General features: G+C 41.6%; 1 protein-coding gene across 2 annotated transcripts in view; it reads left to right on the forward strand.

Annotated features, from left to right (window-relative positions):
• Positions 1-26,423, forward strand: part of PLXNC1 (plexin C1) — a 145,224-nt gene that overhangs the window by 60,784 nt on the left and 58,017 nt on the right. For both annotated transcript variants that reach the window (XM_081311525.1, XM_081311524.1), the window contains exons 6-12: positions 2,973-3,120; positions 7,138-7,225; positions 9,837-9,939; positions 10,085-10,180; positions 19,305-19,444; positions 22,310-22,489; positions 25,046-25,133. In XM_081311525.1, coding sequence (XP_081167651.1) covers positions 2,973-3,120; positions 7,138-7,225; positions 9,837-9,939; positions 10,085-10,180; positions 19,305-19,444; positions 22,310-22,489; positions 25,046-25,133 — 843 coding nt within the window. The remainder of the gene's footprint in view (positions 1-2,972; positions 3,121-7,137; positions 7,226-9,836; positions 9,940-10,084; positions 10,181-19,304; positions 19,445-22,309; positions 22,490-25,045; positions 25,134-26,423) is intronic.

A 26,423-nucleotide genomic window follows, 5' to 3' on the forward strand; every position in this document is an offset into this window, starting at 1 on the left:
TGTTTGAAGCACTAATTCCAGGTGTGGAATCCTGAAGAATTAACTTGAAAGAAGAAAAATACTAAGCATGAAAATGCTATTTCAATAACATTTATAGAATTAGAAACTTGGAGATAACCAAACTCTTCACAATAAGGAGAATAGTGAAGTAAAAGAAGGTGCTTTGTTTATCAACCTGGTAGAATTTAGGAGCAAGGAGTTCCTTGGCTTCATGGATGAAGCCAGCTGATGCTCCAACCATCTCTGCATCCCATCTGACCCATTGTGTCCTCACTCCCTCTTTTTCCAGCTTGTTTCAAGAAATAGCCTCAGCCTCCATTTCTGGCTCCTTCTCTCCTTGACTCTAAATCAGGGACCTGTGCAAAGTCCAGTTCTGGCTCTTCCTCTCTATAATAGACAATCTTATCCACTCTATGGCCTCATATATCATCTATGTTCATATCTCCTTTGCCTCCAACCCAGATGGCTCCTTGGAGGCCCAGCTCATTCATATCTAACTTGACACATCCTCTTGAGGATCACATAAATATCTTGAATTGAAGGCCTCTAAAATTGAAATCTCAATCTTCCACTCAAAGAACAAATCTGTCCCAACCCAGTATATGGTCCCCCTGGTACCTCCATTCATCCGTTTGATCTTCCTGATCCACATCCCTACTCTAGTCTTTCTCGTGCTCCCTCTTAAAAGTTCCCAGAATCTGTCCAGTTCTTTCCATTTCCACTGCACCCCCCTTGCCCAGGATCCTGTCATCTCTTGATGATCTCCTGGTCCCATGTGGCCCTTCAGTTCTACTCTGATGGAATGTCCAGGCTTCCATTCCCACTCTAGGGGAATGACCACACTTAACTAGTCCATAGGTTCTTTGAGGGCAAGGATGATAGCTATTAGGCTCACCGATATGTTCAGTACCTTGTGCAGCAGCTGGCACATAGTAGGATCTTGATAAATATTTATAAATATTAATATAAATATTTAACAAGTGGAATTATTTCAGTTATATAAAAGACTAGGTATGTTGGAACTGGAAGTAAATTTTGAAAAATTCAAACAGTTGGTGAAAATGGGATGTGATACACTGGTTGTAATATTTAAGCAAGGAATCAATTTAAGATCTGTATGTATACAGAATCATATGTGGTCATGAGCTGAGATGTGGGATGCAGATATAAATGTTGTGGGTTTGAAGAAGTCAGATGAATGGGAGTTCAGACACCTGTTGAAGATGAGCTAGTGGGAGTGCTTTGGAGTTTGTCCTTATGCTTAAGTTCCCTAGAAGTTAACTTCAGTCCTGGTATTAAAGTTGGATTGAAAGGAGTTGCTCTCTTCCAGCATGACTCTATGACCCCAAACCAGGCTTTTTTTTTTTTTTTTTTTTTTTTTTTGCAAATGGAAAGATGAGAGTGAGCTCCAGAAACTAGCATAGATTTAGCAAGTTTGTTAGAGGACCAGGGAGACAGCAGAGGCTCTGGTGGTTACGTAGGGAGTCCAGGCAGAGGTCAGAAGTATAACAAAAGGTAGACCCCTTCCAGGTTTGCAAAGCCATTACTCTTCATCCCGGGTGGCAGGGTCACCTCTTCCCCCGCTCCCAGCTTCCAACCAGGTACTCTTCATGTACCTGATGCCAAACATATCCACTGTTGGTGTCACTTTAATTTTCTTCTGAACAGAATTGGTCATTCTGTTCTTTTAGATAATTCATTTGGGAGAATTTGCTTTATGACTTTGAATTTTCAAGATTTTCTTTCTGTGTCCCCAGTGCACACGTTCACACATGCATGGGTGCACACACGTAGGCCTGTATACACATGTACACACACACAAAACAACCCCCTCCCTTTAGATCTCATAGCATAGTCTGACCACAGACCAAACCTTAACTCATCTTAAAAGTGGATTTCACAGGCTCCCTTCTTTAACTATTATAGCATTCACAGTAAGTAGTAAAAAAGGCGGGAGCTCAAAGCGCACCCTCTTAAATAAACCCTGGGTCAAAAAGAAATAAAAATAAAGTTGTGTATTTCAGTAGGAATACTTAATAACATAAAGATACACATTTTTCTTAAATGAATGCATATACTTAGTACATTTAGTGTAATTTCAGTTATACTCAGTCTCCCCACTATCTTTGGATGAAATTATTTTAAAGTTCATATGTCTAGGAAATCCTATGAAAATAAATATAAATAAGTAGAGAATCGCTTTATCAGATGTTAAATATATTTAAATCCACAGTAGTAAAAAATTGATGACATTGGAATAGAAGTAGATGAAAAGGTTTTTAGAACTGAGCAGAATTTAGAAGTAAATCCCAAATATATGGTAATATAATATATAGCAAGAGTGGTATTTCAGTTCAGTGGGAAAAGGAGTTGTTGGATTTTTTTTTTTTTTTAGTAAATGGTTATGACAGAGCTGATTAACCATCTGGATAATAATAAAATTGGACTCTTATCTCGCATTATATATAGACATAAATTCCAGATGGATTAACGATATAAGTTTAAAAAAGAAAACAATAAAGAAAATGGAGCTATTTTATACTTGTCTATAGGCTAGAGTTTGGGCAGCGTTTTGTAGGCTAAGACAAGAAACCCTGCATCTGATTACATAAAGATACATAATGTAAGGGCGAAAGATTCCACAAACAAAAAATTACAAGGCAGCCAGTAGATTAGGAGAAAAGATGTATCAGAAATTTGACAGATAAGGATGAATATCTACAACTATGTGGAGAGCTTTTAAAAATTGATAAGAAAAATACACACACACACAGTGAAACTATAGTTAAGAATGGGAATATGTGATTCACAAAAGAGCCAACAGGGTACCAATGAAACAGCTCTTTCCTATCAGCTCTCCTGAGTCACCCTCCTTCCTATGGTGGTTCAAAGGTTGAGTAACATCAAACTCTAAGATGGTTGGTGATGATCAAAAGTGGTCACTTGTTTCCTGTATTTTCTTACCCATGCAGACCACAGTGACTATGGTGGGCAGCTTCTCTCCAAAAAACTCAGATTGTACGGTGAGGAACGTGGATACCAGCAGGGTGCTCTGCCAGGGGAAAAGTCAGTTAAACAGGACCTGCACCTGTAACATCCCCACCAGACCCATCTACAGAGGTATGTGGACTCTACTGGGTTTTGTTATGAAGTCACCAAAGCAAGGGAACCTCCTGAATTCAGATTGCCTGAGGAATTCAGATTGCAAGGTAAAGGACGGAATCTGAATAGCTCCTTCACTGTGCTCACTCTCTCCCCCGCACTGGCTCCCACCTGGGTCTGCACCTCACTGGGTTGTTCTAGGAACCCCTATCAGATGACTGGAAAGTGTAGCACAGCCAGACACCACTGGGCTGGCTCTACCCAAATGGCTCAGATAATTCAGATCTGAAAAGCAGGGAATGTCCTCGGTGAGATGAGAAAACATGGCAGCCAGTGTTCTGTCAGCTTAAGTTCATTTATTCATGCATTCATACAGGAAGCATTTTTTTTTTTTTTGAGCATCTGCCTGTGTGTGAGGCATTGTGCTAGATCCTAGGGACACCCAGCTGGATCTTGCTCATGGCATTTGTATCCCATTGGTTGGGGATGAATAAGCAGTTAATTACAATGCTGTGTATAATTGCAGGGAACCTGGAGTCCTGTGGGAGGCATAGGGAAAGGGCACCAAACTGGACTTGGGGCTGGGGAAGTGTGATCTGGAAGGCTTCCTGGAAGGAGTGATAAATAAGACTGGAAGATGAACAGAGTTGAGCCAGGAAGACCAGTGGGAAGAGTGTTCCAGGCAGAGACCAACTGGTATAATACCCAGAAGGAGAGCAAAAGCTGTGTTTGAAGAACCAAAAAAGGTTCCACATGGGTAGGGCAAGTGGGGTAGGGACAGGTGGAAAATAATACCAAAGAAGACAGCCAAGGGACCATGAAGGATCTTCTGATCCTTAGACTCCATCCTGGGAGCTGTGAGGAGACAGAAAGATCTGAGCTGAAGGCTGGCACAGTCAGGTTTATGTTGCAGAAAGGTTCAGTTGTACATCCTCTATCGTCCTGCTGGAATGGAAGCCCTGTAGGCATAGAGACCTCCAGAGGACATCTTCACTTCTGTGCTTAGAACAATGTCTAGTACAAATTAGCCACTTACCATCAATCAATAAATTTTTGTTGAATGAATGAATGGAGGGCCAGAGGTAGGGAATGGACTGGAGGAGGGACAGACAGAAGGCCTGAGTTCCAAAAGATCGGCCAGCAGGAAAATACTGCCGCAGTCCAGGTGAGACAGAGTGTGAGAGCCATCGTAAGGACAGATGCAGACGGAGAGAAGTGGATAAATTCCAGAGAATGTCAGGAGGCTCGGTGCAGGATTCAGAGTCTCCTCAGATGAGACAGGCTGGAAGTAGAGGTAGGTTCATGGTGGAGGCCTCCTAGAGTGGGTGCTGATCATAAGATGAACTGAGCGAGTTGTGTGGCAAGAGCTGGAGTTACCCAACATCTCACTTCCATTCAGGCTGCTATAACAAAATACCTGAGACTGTGTCTTTTATAGATAATAGAAGTTTATTGCTTACAGTTCCAGAGGCTGGAGAATCCAAGATCAAGGCTCCAGCAAATTCTGTACCTAGTGAGGGCTCATTCTCTGCTTCGCGCATGGTGTCTCCTTGCTGAGTTCTCATGTGGCAGAAGGGGCAAGGGAGCTGCCTCAAACCTCTTTTATGAGAACACTAATCCCATTCAGGAGGGAGAGCCCTCATGATTTAATCACTTCCCAAAGCTCCCCCCACCCCACTCATGATATTATCTCTAGGTATCAGGTTCCAATACCTGAACTTCAAGGACACATCCACATTTGACCTTGGCACCTGATTGATCCTTCACCCCTCAAAAGGAAATTTAATGCACCAGGCCAGAGATCTGAGCTTAAAAATGCCTCTCACCCTCTGGTCTCAGAATGGCTACTTGGGTCTGAATTGCTTGGAAAAATGAGCCCAGTTTCCCACTTTGTCCACCCTATGTAGCCTTCATGATAACTACTGGTTAATTTTGGTCACTAAAATGCAGGTCTTGCTTACCCATAAAAGATGCTTCTCTTATGGGTAAGCATAAGAGAAGATTGAGATTGACTTATGGGGCTAACCAGTCCCTTTTAGAGCCTTCATCAGCTTCTTTGCCCTTTCCTGATTTTTTTTTTTTTAATCAGTACTGGGGATTGAACCCAGGAGTGGCTGTACCACTCAACTACATCCTCATACCTTTTTTTTTTTTTTTTTTTGAGACTAGGTCTCTCTAAATTTCCCAGGCTGACCTTAAACTTGGAATTCTCCTGCTTTAGCCTTCTGGGTAGCTGGGATTACAGGCATGGGTCACCACATCAGCTCAAGGTCTTGCATAATTTTGCACAGGCAAATAAATTCATTTCCCACCTCTTGTACTCAGTCAGCCAGAAGTGATTGCCAAAACTTGGTCCATGGCCACCTTTGAGCCTCTGGTGGCCTCATTCTTTTCACTAATTCCTATTTTCCTCCCACTTTGAAACACTGTGGGAAAGTCTCCTCTCCCTAACAGCCTTGTCAGATTCTGCTATGACCGTCCCACCTCCAGAATCCCCTTGGTCCTCTGCAGGCATCTGGGTACCCAGGTACTATATGGAACGAGAACCTGTTATCATGGTATTTCCTAGTCTGTGTTGTTATTGCTGGGTTTTTTCACCTAATGTATTTTACTTCTTCCAGAATTTTAACCGTAAATGCTTTCAGAGATAATGAATATGCATTTCCTTGGGATATTTACAATGTTTTATGTATAGTTGATGCTCAGCAAAGTAGAGATCCTGCAGCCATCGTCACTGGACACCTTGGAAATGTGTTTGGTCTGGGAGTCCCTCAGTGCTCAGTGTTCATGTGCTCATTCCACTAACATGCATCAAGTGTCTGTTCAGAGGCTCCTGCTGAGAGGTCAGGCCAGCCCTCCAAACCTCCTTGTCTCTAGAACAGAAGATTATCATTTCACAAAAGCCCACTTTATGTGAGCAGAATGTTATGTGCAGTTCTGGCTATCAGAGCAAATCTTATTGCTGTAGAGAAGCACCTGAAAATAAGAGTTCTTAGACTTTGGGAACCACACGCTAATAAAATTTCAATGAGAAAATTAGGGCTGCCAACAAAGTCAGGCCAACTTCTCATTTTTCTAAGACTTTAATTTAACAAGTACCATCTCCTAGTCTTCAATCATTCATATAAGGAAAAAAGTATTAATACTTCCTTATTATCACTGGCACTTGGACTAGCCCAGGTGCTACTCTGGGCTGAAGCTTATACAATCCTTACCTGGGAAGCACTGCAACCCAAAGATTCCTAGACCACACCAGACCTGCAAAATCAGAATATCTTGGAGCATGGCCCTGAAATCTATGTTTTCATAAAAAAAAAAAATTTCTCAATTGATTCTAATAGACAGCTGGGACTGGGAATCAGGACCTTGGGTAGAATATCGATGTTTAAAGAGATACGGGAAACAATACACTTCTCTAACGCTGACTTAGCAATTTTTATCCTACTGATTTTATTCTTTAGGGGTTTTCAAACCCATGGATAAGTTTTTAAAAGCAAATAAGAAAACTTTCATCATAGATTTGGTGACAGTTGACTCTAAGAAGATCATGGTTTCCCACCCCTAGAAACCACACTCTCAAATTTGTTAGGTAAATATTTGTCAAGTGTGGATTTTTCCGAAGGTGCAGGATTTCCTCTCTAATGTGCTGCTTTTCATATTCTAGGCACTTCTTGCTCGGTGACTTGTTTTATTCTTATGCCTTGGCCAATTACAAGCTGAGATAGTGATCCCAGGGAGAGTTGGAGATGTAAATGGGCTGTAAAATGGCTTTTTTCCTAGTGATTATCCATGGGGGGCTTGAAGCTAGAGTTGGGTTCGTCTGTTTGGAGCCTGGTGCTGTGCTCTGTGGCTGCCTGACGTGAACGGCCCCTGGGGACGGAGCACATACTGATTGCAATGTTGGTGAACAGCTGGCACACCCGTGGCCTCTCGGCGGAGAAGGGATTTTTTTTTTTTTTTTTTTTTGCATTTACAGCTTCTGCTTGACTGTGGCAGGAATCCATGGTAAATGACTTTTCCCTCCCTTTGCTCCAGATGTCTTAATGGTCAACGTGACGTTCTCCTTCCCTTCTTGGATTTTATCAAAGCGATTCAACTTAACCAACTGCTCATCATTACGAGAGTAAGATTTTATTTGAAATGTAAATATTCTCTCATGGTTTCAATTTATTTGCTTTACTCCACAATTTCCTAAAGAACTCTTCTGTGGAGTAGAACTTCCCAAAGTGCCTTTTGGAGCATGGCCTAACGGGAGCTGGGAGAGCCACTGAGCTAATGGGTCGGCTCACTCATTCAAGCCCTAACAAGGAAATTGGGGCAGCCGGGGAGAGAACACGGGCTAAGCGCTCTTATCAACAGGGAAATGTTATTTCCTAGGCCCAGGGGACACTTGAAGGAAGTACAGAGGGCACTGCTAGGTCCTCTCCTGATCAGGACGTTTCTGGGAATTTAGGAAGAACAGGAAGACCTGTCAAGGACACTCAGTGAAGTCTCTTTTGCCCAAAGAACATATTCATTCTACCCTCTTCTATTTTTTTCTTTCCCTTTCTTTTTCTTTTCTTTCTCTTCTTTTCTTTTCCAAGTGCCACCTGGAACCCTGCACCTTGCACTGTACCCCTGAGCTACACTCCCAATCTTCTGCCCTCTTTTTATCATTCTCGGCCCCTTTTAGCTAGAAACCCCTTGAATTAGGGCCACACCTCATACCTAGCTTCTAAAGCAAAGAAGACATAGAGGAAATATGCTTCTCAGAGTCCTGTCCCTCTAGCTGGAAGTCAGCCTGGAGGTCCCTAAGGGAACAGTGGGAAGCCATGTTATCAGTGTGAGTCTATAGCTGGCTGTGCAGGATGATTGACAGCTAACTCTCTGAGTACCAAATATGAACTCCCTTTCTACCTGGCCCAGGAACCATTATTTCTATGCTAAAGATGATTCCATCCATACTTAAAACTGACTTGGAAGGCTGCTTTAGACCTTATCTTTTACTAAGGAGACACTATGAAAGGAGATGACATAGGCCAGGATCTGTGATTTCTAAGAAACAGCATTAATTTAGGGAAGAAAAAATACAAATTCTGATAAGCCTCAGAAGTCCAGAAAATAGGAGAAAGGGGGGAGAATTAAATAGAATTTTATGGCTCAAAGAGTTTAAAAATACTGTAGCTCCCCGATGTGCAGGTTTAGAGAGCAGATGAAAGGTAGCAACTGGCCCAGGTCCCACAACTTGGTCACCGAGGACCAGACCTCACACCAGATCCTCCCACCAGAGGTGAGAGCCCTTCCTGCAGGTAACTGCTTCCTGCCAGGAAAGCACTTGTAAGGTAATCCTGCCTGCAGGGTCAGAGAAGCAGACAAATCACAGACCTGCTCCCGGCTCACTTAAGAGACAGCCGAACACCAAGGGGAGCCTGGGTTTTCTCCCCACAGGGAAACTGCAGTTTCTCTAGGTCAGACTCTTCCTTTAGAAAACATAAAATACAGTCTGAGTCCCTGCGCCCTGCAATAGGCACGCTTGCTGTCTCCTGCCAACGCTTTCTCTGGCCTTCCTTGGCCACATTTCCAAAGGAGTCCCATTTTTTTAAAAAAATCATTTCTTCTGTAACTCTGATTATTCTAATGTTTGCTTTTCAAGTCCTGCAGGGGTTTTCCATGCATGATAGATTACTTGATTAGAAGATACAATTCTTCCTTAATTTGATTATAAAACAAACACCAGCACCCTAGTCCCTCTGCCTGCCAGGTAACTCTTTGTGTCTTACATCTTCTGGGCAGTTGGTAGCTTGGCTGCCTGAGGGAATGAAGGTTGGCTGATCTGGGGCAGGGGGGTGATAGCAGGGAGAGGCCCATCTCCAGGGGGACTCACCTGAGTGTAGAAAATTTTTTTAAGGAACCCAAAGTAGTAGGATTTCCCTCCCCTTTCAGAAACAGATTCAGTGGTTCCTATTATTTATGGACCAGCAGGTGTGCCGGGTTTCTGTTCTCGAGACTAAAAGGCTCAGGGGTCACTCTAGTTAAACTGGGCTAACTGGGCTGCACGAAATAACCACACAAGAGACACAAATACCTTTTTCTTTGGGGTCGCTGAGACGGCTCCTCTGACCTTAAGGGTCAGCAGAAAGAGAGAGAGCGAGCACGTGCTGACCCCTTTTATTGAGGAGAAGCTATTCAAATGAGGCAAGGGGTCAGGTTTCAGGGGGCTGAGTCTGTCTTCATGATGTCCACTGTCAGCAGGTTGACTGACACCTGGGTAGGCCACACTCAAGGGCACAGTAAGAGAAAGGGACACACCCCAGGCACTTCCATGGAAGATTCTATCCTAAACAGGGCAAGGAGTTATATTACAAAGGAACAGGTGAGCATAGCTTCACCCATGGGGCTGTAGCAAGACACACCCATTTCTGTGACTGAGCACCTCAGCACCCAGCTGGGGAGTGTAACTCAGTCACCCGTAAGGTTGGCCTCCCACAAGGTGACCCCAGCTTCAGGTTTCCATGGCAACATTTCTGCAGGTGATGATGCCTATCAACCCTGAAGGCCTCCCAGAGCAGGGCACAAAGTCCTACTCTATGCCTAGCCTCAAAAGACTGTCCTCTCTCCTCCTATTCACCCCAGTTATTCCAACGATTTTTTAAAATTCTTTTAAATAATTTATACACTACATCACAGACAGAAATTTTAGGATGTGAACCTTTTCTTAAAAATCTAGGAATTAAGTTGGTTTTCCATGTTGCCAGATGCTCCAAATGTATTGGAACTGGCTGTGCTTGGTGTAACAGTGCGAGAAGGTGTATCCACCCCTTCACAGCTTGTGACCCTTCTGATTATCACAGCAACCAGGTAAAGTGACGTTTTTGGTATTACAAGGTTTAACTAAAAATACATGTTTGTATCTACCTAGTTCCACTCTGGTTTTTGTGTTTGTTTCACACTTTGAATCTCCCACCCACTCAAGGCATTGAAGGGATTTTCTTCTCCATTTCAGGAACTCTGTCCAGTTGCCATTGAGAAACCACCCAAGAACCCTGGAGGAGGAAGATTCAAGGAGAATAAGAGCAACAGAACCAACCAGGGTTTACAGGTCAGACTCTATTTTGGTGTTGATCATGGAAAAATTCCCTTTTGATGACAAGGACAACTCCTACTACTTTGGGTTCCTTAAAAAAAATTTTTTTTTAAAGTTCCATTTTACTTACTACCAAAATTCCCTTTTCCCCCCCTTTAGTTTTTAACCAAGTTTCAGTTAATTGGCTCAATACATCAAAGGCTGAACAATCACATAAAAGAAATTAAAACTCTGTAATTAAGAAAAATGATGTTGTTCCAATAGAAGTAAGATTTTAAAGGTGACTTTGTGGCTCACTTGATAGCACACAGCCTGAGGGGACCTCCATTTGAAGTAATCGTTAGGATGGCCTTTCTGGGCATCCTGTGTGTGGATAGGTCTGTGCAAAGGACACAAACTAACTTGTTTCTGTTTTTCAGTTTGTAGAGATGCCCAAACCAATAGTTAATGGTACCAAAGCAGACTTGTTATAGACCACGTATTTCCCTCCCCTTTCAAAAGTGTTGATATTTTTCATGAAATTCCCTTGGAAATTCCTCTTGCTTTCTTTGCAGTTAGTCAGCAAGCTCAATGTGCCTGTCATGTTCTAAGAGGGGATGTGACCATGTGAATATTTCTGGGCAGAACACACGTGGCTCTGCTTAGGGCATGGCCCCCTTCAGACTTCCCTCTGTCCACAGATCATGGAGCATCTATATGTGGTAAAAACAACAAACAAACAAAAGAGTCCAAGTTTTGCTGTCATTAACCTTGGAGTCTGGCGGGAGCAGACTAATGAAAAATAACAGCATTAGAAAGGCTCAGTTTCTATTTCATGACTAATCTGTGGCTTTGACTTATCCATTTGCAGCTCTTTAAGGTCAAGTGCCAATATAAATAAGCAGCACATTTTTAATCATTACTGAAAAGTTGATAGTAACTTTAGTTGAATTAAGTAACAGGCAGAGGGAACGTGAATCAAAATGGAGCCTACAGTTAATTAAAGCCTTAGAAAAGTGTGGTGTGCCTGTGTCTGCACTCTAAAGGTCTTTGAGGTTTAATTAAGTCATGGGCTACTTTTCTCTTCCCATTGGTTTGTAAAACTAAGACATAGTGACAGGGAGTTGGATCAATCAGATAGTGGCTTTTTTGTTTTAAATCAGATTTTACCATGGTTGTTTTTAATTTCGGCAAAATTTACACATAACATAAAATTCATCATCTTTACTGTTTTTATGTGCAATTCAGCAGTGTTAAGTACACTCACAGCATATGCAACCAGTCTCTAGAACACTTCCCATATTGCAAAACTCTATACTTATTACCAAGCACCAGGCCTTGTACCAGGATCCCTTGTACCCAGGCCTCTGGTATCCAACTTTCTATTTTCTTTTTATGAATTCAACTACTGTGAATTCCTCGTATAAGTAGAATCAGGCAGCATTTGTCTTTTTCTTTGGTTACCATGGATTGAACCCAGGGGCCCTTAACCACTGAGCAACATCCCCAGCTCTTTTTTTATATATATATATTTTATTTTGAGATAGGGTCTCACTAAGTTGCTTATGGCCTCGCTAAGTTGCTGATTCTGGCTTTGAACTTGTAATCCTCCTGCTTCAGCCTCCTAAGGCCCTGGGATTATAGGCAAGCACCACCACACCCAGCTGGTATTTTTCTTTTTGTGTGACTTATTTCACTTAACATAATATCCTTGATAATTTTTTAGGTGCTGAATAATTTTTGTCATTTGAAGAATATTATTTAATGGGATCATCTAGATGTACCCACTGGGAGATTGACTGGGGATGGAGCCACACTAGCCAAGCACTCTACCACCAAACTATCTCCTCAGCACTTGACTTTTTTAAAAATTAAATTTATTTTCAGCCAGTACATAAAAAACAAAAATGGCACCTACTATGGGGGTAGTATAATTCTGTGGAAATTCATCCAAGTTCTTTTATGTATCAATAATTCATTTCTTTGTATTATTGAGTAATGGTTCAAGCAATAGCTTTTAAAACTTATCTTAAGAAAACTTATCTTCGCCTAGTGGGGGCTGGGATATAGCTCAGTTTGGTAGAGTGCTTGCCTCACATGCACAAGGCCCTGGGTTCAATCCCCAAGCAACACGAAAATAAAAATACAATGTGGTCACTGCATCCTGGCTTCTTGTGTCCTGCCTTCTTGCACCACCTCAACTTTAACACTGTATGGTTAAAAGAAGTGGGATCACTAAGAGAGAATACTGAAAATCAGCGATAGTCTGGATCTGCCTTCGATGTTTCTCTATGGATTACCCTTCTAAGTTTGGAGAAAGATATTTCGTTGATACCAAAATGTTTTCTTTAAACACATGACTCAGAACAGAATCTCAATTTGGGTTGATAGGGAGTGGAGTGTTGCTTGTCAAAGGAGGGATATTTTATGCTCTGGGAAACACATTTTCATGCTGAATGTGTAGCATCATGATTTCCACTTGGGGTCCACATGCCAGTCTTGAATGGAGCACCCCATCCCTTGCAACTCTTCCCAGCAGAGAAGCCACGGAGAGCATTCCTTTCACACACCCGCCCACATCACATGTGCAGTGTGTGCTTCCTGTGTGCCAGGCACTGGGAAGCATACGGACACTGCCCTGGGCTTCACGACCAGAGCATGGGTGATTGTTCCTGCAGGTACTTACCGAGCATCTATTAGATGCTGTTATACTGAGCTCCATGGATACACATGGAAGATACTAATGATTCAGGCACCTCTCTGGCTGTCAATCTCAAGAATCTTATCCATGAGTATCTATGTAACAATAAGAGAGAAAAAAATGTTAATATGGGGGTAGTACCTGAACTGAGTTAAACCCAGAAAGCCTTGCTGTGCCCGGGGCTGTGTCTTGGTCCCTCCTTCCCAGTGCCTGACAGTTAAACACAATCAGTGCGGTTGGTTAAGCCTTTGATTGATGGATGGATTGATTGATGGAGATGGCATTTCAGCTGACCATCGAGAGACGAGAAGCATCCAGACACATGGAGACAGAAGAGCAGGTATTCTTACCAGAGAAACCAGCTTAAGCAGAAGTGCAATAGGAGGCCAGAAAATTCCAGACCACTCATTACCAAAAAACCCTCAGTAATTTAGTTTAGCTGAAATAGAGGATATGGGAAATGAGAGTGTAGCCCACAAAGTTGAAATGACCCTGGTGCCTACACATATAGCACCTTACATGACTGGCCCTCCAGGAGTGCTTCAGTGGCAAAGGAATGCTATCGAGACATTTTCTTTTTGTTTTTAATTAAGAATTTGCTCATTCAAGGATGTGGTCCTTGGGAGGTAGGTTTTCTGGTTCAGTTGGCTGGACCAGTTGACCTTACACTCCTGTGACCCTAAGGTGCACCCCCCTGCCCTGATCCAGAAACATGAGCTGTATGGGGAGTGGCCTACATTAAGAAAAGATCCTGGCCTAGAATCAGGAGTGCTTTTAGGTACAAAAACCAGCACCCCCCTTCCCCCCCTAAAACCAGCCCCGCCTCTTGTTTTTTCGTTTCTATTTAATAGGTAAAACCTGTCGCCCTCCCCCACCACTTCTCCATTTCCTAACCGTCTTGTATCTGTTGTTCTCACCTGCTGAGGGCAGCTCGGCTGCCCACCCTTTCCCGCTTTCAAGGAAAGGTTGTGACAATCTGTGATACAATGTCATTCTAATGTTTGTTATTCTGCACAATATGCTTATCACTCCGTGGCAGACATAAACCATGTCTCCTGCCCTCGAGGAATTTAGATTCAAATTGTTCTTCTTTCTTTCTCTTCCTGTACCTCCTCTTCTCTTCCTCCATCACTTTGAAATGTGCATTTTAATTTCTCATAGATAATCCAAATGGATTTTTTTCATTTATCTTGAGAAGTGAAATTAAATTCAGCATACGCCTTTTTGAATAACTTCTGTGGACCTAGCACTGTGCTAGGTGCTGAAGGATTCACTCCCAATTCTTCGTTTAATCAATCATTCAACAGTGTGTTTGTTGAGCAACTGTTGTGTGTCAAGCAGGCAGATAGACAAAATGTGTGGCCTTCTGGAGCTTACATTGTAGGGCTTAGAATATTCTGGAGGAAGTGACATTCCTTTTCATGAACAAGTTGAAAATGCACAACAGAAGAAGTTAATAGAATACCAGAATGGACTGATTTTTGTTGAACCCTTTGCCTTCTGAGCTCAGAGTGTCTCTTTATTTTAGCTTCACAACGGACATATTTTCCTCATTTTATACACAGGGAAATTTTGATTTATAAAAATAAATTGCAGGGGCTGGGGATGTGGCTCAAGCGGTAGCGCGCTCGCCTGGCATGCGTGCGGCCCGGGTTCGATCCTCAGCACCACATACCAACAAAGATGTTGTGTCCGCCGAGAACTAAAAAAAATAAATAAATATTAAAAAATTCTCTCTCTCTCTCCTCTCTCACAATCTCTCTTTAAAAAAAATAAATAAATAAATTGCAAATGGTAGATAAGAGATTTGAATCCAGGCAATTTGACTCAAGGGTTTAGTCATCGGCCTATATTATGTGACCTATGTTGAATAGAAATAAATGTTAAACCACATAGTAGTGATGATAAAGATGCATCTTGGAGGGAGGTAACTAATATTGGTTTCTCTAGGCCTTAGTCTGTCAAAACCTGCCTGCTCTGGGCCACAGATATGGAGTAGAACCAAGACCTCCGCCTGAGGTCCAGGCTGAGGGTAGCTTATTAGCATCCAAGACGCAGGAGAAGACAGGTAGATTGGAGTGTGGCTGGAGGGGAGGAGTCAGACCCAGGCAAAGCCAGGCATCTTCTCCAAGATAAGGAGAGAAGGAGCATGGAACAGCAAGAATCTCACGTTCCTGTGGTGGCAGAAGGGTAGATTTGAGTGGCTAGTGTAAGTTGGAATCAGGGAAAGAATTGCCCTGGCTGGCCCTGGAGTTCTGACCACCCAGGACTGTTCTGAGTAGCCATACTCAGAAAGGTCAATGGCCAGGAATAATTCAGGGAGTGGCCTGGGCAGCCACACTGTGGGCCATGTCAGCTTCGCCTTTGAGTTCCCAGGTCAGAGAAGCGAGTCTTGCTCTCTCAACAGAGCACACATCTGTCACTGTCTCTCTGGAAGTTTCCATGTCCATCACTGTCGTTCCCCTCACCCTATTGCTAATTATTGACAGTTCCCAGGACCAACTGGAAGTTACACCTCAAGTTCCCTGGGGCATGTATCAGGAGCTTCTGGGAAGGGGCATTTGCCTGGGGGCGGGAGGGAGGAGCACATCCCATTTTTGTTGCATTGAACTCTCCATTATTTCTTTGGTGGAAGTGTATTTTGCTATTTCCTTTTGATTTCCCATCTCCTTTTATACTTTACCATCCCCAATGCTGACCACCACTCTGCTCAATTTATATATTTTATTAATATATTACTTCTGTCCTCTTCTCAGTCATTAATAAAGATGTTAAATAATTCTGAACCAAATACTCACCCCTATAGGGCCCTACAGGACACTTTCTTTTAATTAGTTATGCCATCTTTCATCTCTCTTATGTCCTTTGGTTTCAGATTTCCAGCTGGTTTAAAATCCATGTGACTTTTTATCCTGTCCTGTTTGAACTAATTTCATGAGTGAAAATCTGAGACGTTTTACCAAGTGTTGATTCAGGTCCAGGCCTATAGAGAGCTTTGCTATATTCAGGTTTTTTTTTAACAGATTAATAGAGTACAATTTGGTCTTAATAAACCAAACCTTCCTAATGCACCTCTTTCTAATATTCTTTTCAATCATAGCGGTATTTTCTCCATTAATGTCACGGTAATTTGAATTGTGTTGACGTCAGACTTCACAAAAGGCACTCTTACTGTCAGGAGTAATCCTCTTAGACCTTTTCAAAGATAACTGTTTCCTAGTGGTTGTGCTATTTCCAATATCTTATCATGACTTGGGTTTTGAAAAAAAAATAAAAATAATTGGGTATTCTTCGTATCACCTAATTAACCAGTTTCCATTGTGCTTTCTTACATAAAAAACAGGGAGGGATTTCAACTCATGAGAGACCAGAGCTCATAGTATTTTATTAAATAATTTACAGTTGTGTTGCCTTTTAAAAATAACTCTTAAGTCTTTAAAACGTAACTGACAGGAAGTGAACTATTCTGAGGTTAATTACAAGACTGCATTGGGCTGTGACGTGCCAAGCAATGGGATTTTGACTTGATCTATGGAAATCTTTGGAGTGGGGTGAGGGAGAGAGCTCACTGGAGAGCTGGAGAAATTCCCTTTGTATCCCGCTCAGTTGTGTTTTTAAATTAACCCCTTCTAGAGATGGCTCCTTCACATGAGGCTGTGAATTAACTCTTGATTAAAAAAAAAAAAAAACAGATCCAAAATATCAAATGTCTGGAACATTCGTAGGGAGATCATTCTTTGTTGTCGTTTTTTTGTTTTTTGTTTTTGTTTTTGTCTTTCCTGGATTTAAAAAAAAAAAATCTTTATCACCAAATTTAGAAAATGTTCTTTTTCTGATTGTTATAGCCAAGTAGTACAGCCATATAACTGCTCTATCTTTTCATTATCGTTATTACATTTTCATGTAAACCTATACATTTATTTAGGTGATTCTTCTTGGTAGCTCTCTAGGCCACTTATTAAGATTAGGAGAAGTTGTCACAGCAAAGGACAGCTAATCTGACCCTCTTTGAAAGCAGACTGCAAGCATCTGCTTTCACAAGATAGGCCAGGGCTGGATTTTATCCTTCATGGCCAGTGGAAACTTCTCCAAACAATAAGGCTTTAAAATGAAATCCTTTTGAAGTAGCAAGGCTGTCTCTACTCAAGGGGAAATAAAAAGTTAATGAAACAACGTGGCAGGTCTTATGATGCTGTTTGTAGAGCCATTTAAGGAACAAAATATAACTCCCTTTTTTAAAAATCCTTTTTTTGTTCATTAGTTATAAGGCCATCCTTCTCCTCTACAGAGAAAGGAGAGAAGTAGCAGGTACTTGGCATGTTTGCAATTTGTGCTTCTGCAGACATCCTTGGTATAAACAGAGGAAGCAGAGAGGGCCAGTAGAAAGAAAAGCAACCTGAGAATCATAGTGAACTTGGATGTAAATGTCATCTGCAGGGAAGTTTACATTTAAAAAAAAAAAAAATGTCTTGCAGGCTGTGTGGTCTCTGTTGAAGCCACTTGGTCCTGCTGCTGTAATGTGAAAACAGCCAGAGACAATACACAGACAGGTGTTTATGGACAATGAAATTTGAATTTCATGTGTTTTCATAGGTCATGAAATATCTTCTCCTTCTGACATTTTTCCATGGGCCATACGAAAACAGGTAGCAAACAGGAGTTTGCTTATAGGCTGTCATTTGCTGGATCCCAATCTAGTACAAACATACATCATGTCACCCCCTGCCAGATCTCATGCTGTCCTAAGGACCCTATAGGTGCTCAATAAATACTTGTTCACTTAGCTGTCACCGCGTAAAAGTACAGAGTAAGCCCTTTGCTATACAACACACACTTGACATTTGCAAGGGATTTATCTTGAAATCGTTGCTAATCCCCCCATCCCAAGTACCACTCTAGCAGATAATTTCTCCCATAAAATGCAGTCAAGTATAACAGAATAATTAAAGTGACCCTTTCAGGCCTGTAGTGATTCAATAAATATGGGCTAAAGTCCTTTACAAAGTGATTAAAATAAATTCTGCCACCGAAATCAATTCCCTGTCACGGTACATCATTGCAGTGATGACATTAATGATGAATTTACCTCAATCTGCAAAGCCAATCCATAGTGATCATGAGAGATGGTGACCGCTCTACCATAGAGCACCTGCATTTCCAGATAAGCAGAAGGAGAGAAGGTCCATTTCAGCAGGATGGGCCACCCTGGCAGCTGGCAAGGCCAGCCCCATGAATATTAGACACACAGAGGAGCAGAGCAGATTCTCTCAGTTGCCTCAAGAATCAGGTGTTGGACATCATGCAAGCTCTCCCTGTGACTCCAGTATCTTCTTGATGAACTTTATCACCTAAGTGGATGGTCTCAGCACTTATAAGCCATCAGCCACATGTCACATGGTTTTTCATCTCTGGACCAGGGGGTCAATTTCAAATACCAAGAGTGTGAGTATGAAGTCCACTCGTGCTGAGATCTGCTGTCCCTTATATTGACCAGAATTTTAGAATCTTATGTCCTTTCTTGGTCTCCATACTGTAGAAGAACACACACCTGCTAGCTATGGTCTACACAAGACCAACAAGATGACCAAACTGAAGGACATTAGCATTTGTAGGAGAAAAGTAAAAGACATTGTTTGGTCTTGAAAAGGAAAAATGATTCTTGCCATCGGATAAAGGGCTTTGTTTTTTGTTTTGGGTTTTTTTTTTTTAAGGGGATTTTGATTACACATTGAAAATGGAGGAGTAACAGGGTCTGTGTCTACATGAGAGACTCCAGGGGACAGACACATCCTTGATTGTAGGCTTGATAAAGCCTGTCACTGGTTAGCATGGGAAGAGATGGTCGTATCTGCAAATCCTAGAGAAGAAACGTCCACCAGGGTGTAGGCATCATGGGTAGTAGGTGTAGTAGGGGGCTGAACTGGTGAGTTTCTTGTTTTTTTTTCCCCCCGCCTGTGGTATATTTTTTGATTCAAGTAACATAACTGAAACAAACAAACAAAAAAATGCAAACTACTTCCCAGGGAGTTAAATTTATCTGGAACAACATTTATTTCAGTGTAGTGACTAGTCTGTTGTTGGCCTCTAGTCAATGAACTCCTTTTCTTTTCCTGCATTTTGCCTACATTGGAGCCTCCGGAGGCCATGAGGCAGTGAGCATTTCCTAAACTCGAATGATATCTCTCTTCAGACAGAATGTCAGACTCTTCAACTGTATTTTCAACTGTCTTGTGAGACAAAGACTAATTGGTTTGACCTCATGCTGTCGCATGTTGAGAGACACGAATCTGCAGCGCTCTTCCTTGAATTCATTGATTTCATTAAACACTGTCTGCTTGTGTTTGCAAAATGTTGTAATTTCCCAGTGATTTTTTCGAACTGCAGCACATCAACAGATTTTTTTGGAACGATGCCATTTCTTCGCTTTGATCTTATGTTTTCATCTTTTATTTCCAATAGGTCTTCTACATTAAGGCCATCGAGCCACAGAAAATATCGACACTGGGGAAAAGTAACGTGATCGTTACAGGAGCCAACTTTACCCGGGCATCAAATATCACCATGATCCTGAAAGGAACCAGCACTTGTGATAAGGATGTGTGAGTTGAAATACTAGTAATTGATCCTTGGTAATGTAAAGCTAAAACCAGTGCAAGAGAATCAGTGTGATTGGAACCTTTCTATAGTTAATTCCATACAATTAGTCCTTGCATTCAACATAATTCCAATAAGTAAAATAGTTTTAACAGTAAGTTTGAAGTTCATTGTGAAAAAAATCTGTCCCATGTCACCTCCCTTCAAAATCTCCGTACATAATTATTTCAAGATATTGCCTATTTGGAGCCCTGATTAATTTTCATTAAGAAAATCAAGTATGGGGGCTGGAGTTATAGCTAGCTGAGTGGTAGAGCTTTTGCCTAGCACATGCGAGATATTAGGTTCGATCCTCAGCACCATATAAAAATAAATAAAGAAAGAAAAGGTATCATGTCCATCTACAATTAAAAAATTTTTTAAAGAAAAAGAAAAAAACAAGTATAAAGGTTAGCAAACATTGTTATTAAAATGATACACTTGGAAAATTAGCTGCCTACCTTGGAATTGGACAGAATTTTATGAAGCACCTCTTCCAGAATGTTCCCCAAGGCTGAAAGAAAGAAAATTTCAAATTCATTTTGTATGGACATGTCATTGTGTATAGCCTCTTTCTATTTTCTGGTTTGATTTTAGCTTCATACAGTTAAATCACTAATACATACATTAGTGATTTAAAAAAAGAACAAAACACCCAAACATAAATATCTGATTAGTGTGTCACTTGAATGTCATGATTTCTATGACTTCTTTCCCCCTAACTCATCCTATCAGTGAAATTTTGAGAAAAAAAGTTCAGTTGCTCACTGATGTCCTTGGTCAAATTGTTACCCCCACACACCAGGGGGAAAAAAGAGAGAAATATAATAATAATAACATAACAGATAATTTGAGTTTTCTACTTGTTAGTTTTTGTAAGTTTGGGTTAATTTGGAGCAAAAGATGTTGCCATCTACATAAAGTATAATACTGGTTTTTTTCCATCATGGAAATACAGTTAAGACAATCTGCTGGAGCGTGATGTTTTGGTTTCTAACTGCTAAAACAGATTTGTACAGCATTCTAATCTGCCATGCTTATTTACTGCATTTTCTGTTTTAATTCATTTGCTGCACATCACTGCCGGCCCCTTCCCCTCGTAGCAGTCAATCTGGAATATCTACGATCCTGACGAGAAGAGCTGCTCATTGGTGGCTTGCGCGCTGTACCTGAGCGATCAAGCACACATTAGAGGCCATATCTATGCAACCTGGGTGTTCTCGTGCCATTTATCCCGGCTAAATACCTTACCATGAAAATCTTTCATTTTGTAGAGTGAAATCTGTGAAGTTAGACACCTGTGTGTTCACTGAAAGGCAATCAGCTTCACTGGAAAATAAGTCGTTTTCAGAGTATAACCCGTTTCTGATTCTTTATGCTCTCATTTCCATTCTGAGTGTGTCTTGAATTACTGCAGTTATTAAATTAAATGACTAAGAGACCTTTCTGTGTGTAGCATTTCAGTAACCACATCTGTGTGGCGAACCCAAGTTCATGAGCAGCCGACATAATACCCAGTTAATCCTATACCTGAGCCCATGCTAATCCCAAACTCCTTTAATATAGTATTTTTTTAAATGTGCAATTATTTTGAAGAGAAAAATACCAGGGTAGCAGTGGAATGACCTACATTTCCACCTCTCTACTTCCAAAATTGATAAACAAGTTTGGATTTTAATGATCAGCCATTTGACAATGAATTTCCTAGAGCTTTGCTATGTATAGAATGTTTGAGGTAGGGTAAGTACCAACTGGCTCAAATGGTTTCTTTCAATTTGCTTTCTCAGAAGGTTTATTAAAAGTGTTGAAGTTGATAGACATGCATCCTTTAAGTAGTAATTAATAGACTCTCCTATAACATAGTTCAACTAAGCATTATTCAGACACAGACCAGTCTTAAAGTGTGTTCCAGATGGTCATCGTAGGAGGCTGAGGTTACAGAGGGAATGTTGTAGAAGGCTTTGCTTTGAATCCTGAAGGGCATCAAGGACAGCTCTTGCTGGATGTCAAAAGCACCCAGAACCGTCCCAGCCAATTCCCAGTCCAGAGGCTACCAAGAGGGTAGCTTAGCCCTGATGCTGAGTGACCTTGAAACTCCTGGGCTCAATTTAGGCTCTCTGCCGATTCCCTCTGTCTGGTGTTGGGTTTTGCCCTCCCAGTGTTTGACTGGGGCTTCTTTTGTTTTCATTTTTTGAAAAACTTTTTTATTATGAAAATGTTCAAACATGTACAAGATTACAAGAGAAAGGGGTTAATGAACCTCTTTACAAAGTTTCAAAAATTATCAACATTTTTTCCAGTTTCCACTCATCTATCTCATCTACTTTCTCCTGGGGGAGGTGGGTGAGTGTAGCAGCTGGAGTTTCTTAAAAGCACATCCCAGACACCATATCCCCTCACTCATAGATACTGGGTCTCTATCTCTAACAGATAAGAGTAATGTCCATACCATACTCCACAAAGTTAACCATGGTTTCTTAAGATAGTGCAATACCCGTCTCATGTTCCACTTTCTATTGGGGCTTTTGGAAGGCAATAGTTACTTCCCCTTCCTTCTCCACTTCTAAGCAAAATACAAATAAAAAGACAAAAATGAACACACACACACACACACACACACACACACACACACAAAAGAGGAACCTAGCCCCAGAACCCCAGATCATACCCCAACTGGGCAAGCAACCTTTGATGAATCACTAGTTGTGTGCAGCTGTTCTGATGATTGGTACGGTGTTGTAGTTCAAGTGCAATTCATATGCTGTCACCTTGGGCTATCAACTGTGGTCAGTTTCTGTGTCATGTAAGAGTTCTTTTCTGCCCCTTTCTAGGATACAGGTTAGCCATGTGCTAAATGACACCCATATGAAATTCTCTCTCCCATCGAGCCGAAAAGAGATGAAGGATGTGTGTATCCAGTTTGATGGTGGGAACTGCTCTCCTGTGGGAGCTCTATCCTACATTGCCCTGCCTCACTGTTCCTTCATATTTCCTGCTACCACCTGGATGAGGTATAGTCTAGATTCATGATGTTCGTCTCCTTCTGCTTATGGGTCATATGCATAGAGATCATGGATGTCATGCAAATATATTCAGAAAGAGTAGCCACATCTTTTTTCCTCTCACAGAGTTCCTTCTAGGATTTACTCCTAGAAACTTGTGTACCTGGCAATCAAGTTGTTCCCACTGTCACATGAGTGCTTTAAGCACATCCTGTTGTGCTCTTAGCCATGGCTGCCAGGAAACTCACAGCTCAAATATTTGTTGAACCACAGCAACTATTCTTAGGCTAGGTTTCTGCTACCGATAAGTGACCTTCTTTGTGATGTGTCACTCCTGCTCATGATAAAATGTTCCTTTCCTACATCTTTCATTTTATAACTGTTAGAGTCAGCTGTTTTGAATGCTTTGAGTGAAAATTGGGAGCTATTGCTCTGGAAAGGAAAAGCAGTATGTACCTTTCAAAGATACTCACTAAGTGAGAGATGGAAATTCCAAAATAAATTCTTCCAGATGAATCCAATATATTAAGGAGGGGGAAAAATTCTCTCCCTAGCTGAATTTAAATTCACATTCAGATTTTGGAATATAACTTTAAAGAGACTTTCTTCATCTGACACAGCGTGAAGCTAATTTTCAAAGTATTCTCTAGATAAAACTAGGGGCTCACAAAGCTTTGGGAGAAAGGAAAAGAAAGGAAAAAAATTCACCTCTGATGTTCTTATTTAAGATTAAGTGAGAGGTGGCTGTATTAGTTTGTGAGGCTGCCATACAAAGTATGGCAGACTGGGGGTGGCTTACACAACAGAAATCTATTTCCATAGGGCTGGAGATGTAGCTCAGTAGAGCACTTGACTAGCAAGTGCTCTGGATTTAATGCCCAGTACTGCAAAAAACAAAAAAACAAACCAGAAGAGAAATCCATTTCCTCCCAGTTTTCGAGCTGGACTTCTGAGGTGGAGGTGGTGGCTTGGCTCTTCTGAGGCTTGTCCCTGGTGGCTTTTCCCTGGGCCTCCACTGGGCTTTTCCCTCTGTGTGTCTGAGTCCTAATCTCCTCTTTATTAGGCAAGTTGGATTAGGGTCCATCCCAGTAATCTCCAAATATAGTCACATCTGAGGTACTGGGGTTTAGGACAAGGGCACAATTTGGCCCACTTCAGTGGTATAAGGACATTAAAGCTTCAAAGCCAAGGCTGTTGCATGGGACTCCTCATCTCTGGGACTGCTTCTGTCCTGTATATAGAAGCAGACATGCAAGTGGCACTTGCATGTGCTTGGTGAATCCCTCCTACCAACCTGGTTAGTCCTCACCACAAGCCTGAGAAACCTTTATGGGTCATCCCTTTGGTAGAGCATGAACCAAGGCACGGAGAGAGTTCCAGCAACATGGCCTGACTACCAGGTGGTGTGGCCAAGGATGTTGTACCAAGCCTCCACAGTACTCTGCTTTGCAGTGAGTGAGGGGGTTTCTCACTGTCCCATCACCTGTGACGTTCTTAGCCTGTGTGTCTTGGTTGCTCTGAGTCTTTGTGCTTTGAGCAAAAATGGGGCTCTGCAGTCTGGCCATCAGCAGATGACGATGCTGGGATTGGTGTTCTAGTAATCATGATAGGTTGGCAGGAGGCCAGCTCAGCCCTGCCCCCTTGCAGCTGGAGGGCTTGGGGCCCAGTGTCTCCTCTCTGCCCTACACAACATGGCCTGCTGTTGTCCACCCCCTGGTCTCATCATCAGGGCTTCAGCCGGCTGTTGGACCTGACATACACAGGCTCCTGTCCCCTAGAATGAGTGTCTGGTGACCCATGAGAATGGGGACGCCAGCTGTTTATTTCACGCCCAGTGACCACTTGGTTTATATCTAATGATGCACCGAGAATACATGAGGTCAGTTGGGCTTGGTTTTGTCGAGATAAATATAGCCTCCCCTTATATGGTTATTTATATGGTTTCCCAAATATTGGAATTTATACTTTTTAATGTTGTTTATAATTTTACTTTATCCTAAGTATTCCCTGTTTCCCTAAATAAAATGTAATTGGTAGGTTGGGAGTTTGATTTTGAAAATTATCATATTGAAGAATCTTCATATAGATTAAATAGCAATCAAACAAAATTCTCTTCAGTTGAAACCTTTTCAAGGTACAGCTGATGATCTGATTATACGTGGTGAAATGGCACAACAAATTCAAATTCTATTAAGGAATTTGGGCATTTTCCTAGAATTAAAATAGCATCTGACCTGGATTTTTTTTTAATTTATGTGTCTTAAAAACCATGAATTTGTGGCTAATAAACTCAAAGACTCTTAAAGTTGTTTTGCATTTGAAATTAAATTACTTTTCTAAGCTGGGCCCTGGGGCACACACATGAAATCCTAGTAATTTGGGAGGCTGAGGCAGGGGAGTCACAAGTTCGAGGCCAGCCTCAGCCACTTAGTGAGACCCTGTCTCAAAATTTTTTTAAAAATTTAAATAATTTTCTCCCTGACATTACTGAGTTTATTATTAAATGTGACTCAATCAACAGTTTTGTTCATACATGCCAACAACCTGTTGCTTCTTTCCTTCCAGTGGTGGTCAAAATATAATGATTGTGGGCAGAAATTTTGATGTCATTGACAACTTAATCATTTCACATGAACTAAAAGGAAACATAAATGTAAGTCTTCTACTGCTTTGTCACAATAGTTATTTTCTTTTCTTCTTTTCTTTTGTTTTTTTTACTTTTTAGTCCAAGTGAATAACTATTCATTATTTCCAATAATGAGTTTGTTTTCATGACTCTAAACTTTATTGAGGGGTATTCTTTATTTCTGTGTCTTTGGTTTTATAAACTTTTAAAATTTACCTATTTAAAATTTTTTTTTTCCTATTGCATGATACATACTATCTGAGCTATACCAGAAATAACAAGACCTCACACTAATAGTCAAGCATTTCGGGAAATGAACTTGGTATGACAAGGCCTGCCGTTTGCTGCTTGTGTGATTTGTGGCAAGTCACTTTAATGAGACAATGCTTATGAATATGTGTGAAAATGTTCTGTGCCTGGTTAAGGTGTGATGTGAAGGATGGCATTTCTGGGCAGGGTAGGTGGAGGTGTTCCCCTTGCACAGACAGCTGAAGTTCAAAGAGGCGGGAGACTTGCTAAGGTCCCAGGAATCCCATCACATGCTTCTCCTCCTGCCCTGGTCTCCTCTGGACCCTTCGCTCTGCTCTCACCCCCCCTTGCCTTCCATCTCCCCACGGTGGAAACTGTAGGGCAGGTTGGGTCCCCACCCACTGCTCAGTTCTCCCATCAGAGCATCAGGGTTCTCTCAGAATCTCTAGATGGAGGCTGCCAAGGTCAAGAAGGAGGAAGGAAATAAGGGACTTTAGATACAGGTTGGGGACTTCAATTGTATTTCTAAGCACTTCCTCAATGTTCTTCCCCTTCTCTCTTCCCCTTCTCTCTTTGATGAGAGATATAAGGGGAACAGCCTCTCTGGGCCCCATCTGACCGCTTAGGGTGATGACAGACTGTCTCTACTTGGGCCCAGAGTGGCTCAGGCCTAGCTACAGGGCCTCCTGATTCATCCTAAGCACGTCTAGACATGCTTCAGAGCCAGTTCCAAGCCTCACACATGTGTCCATGATACAAACACTTCCAGTTGCTTGACTAACTGTCTAACCAGAGGCATGGCTAGGCATGCTAGTAGATACTCTCCTTTCCAAATGCTGTTCCCAAATCAGGCACAATTTATCAATCATCCACTGTAGGCAAAATATTTTTCAGGGTGCATAAAAAAAAGATGAGACAAACATACTGCTTTCATGGAGGGACATGGCAAATCTATGCTGGGATTGAAAGTTGTCATCACAAGGTGACAATGAGTGCTAGGTGCTCAGTTCCCTTCCATCTCAGAGACCCTATATAGTCCAAGAAGACAGTATGTGTCTTATCGAAAGA

This window comes from Spermophilus citellus (genome assembly GCF_964194105.1).
Source record: "Spermophilus citellus genome assembly, chromosome: 10".
Classification (NCBI taxonomy): Eukaryota; Metazoa; Chordata; class Mammalia; order Rodentia; family Sciuridae; genus Spermophilus; species Spermophilus citellus.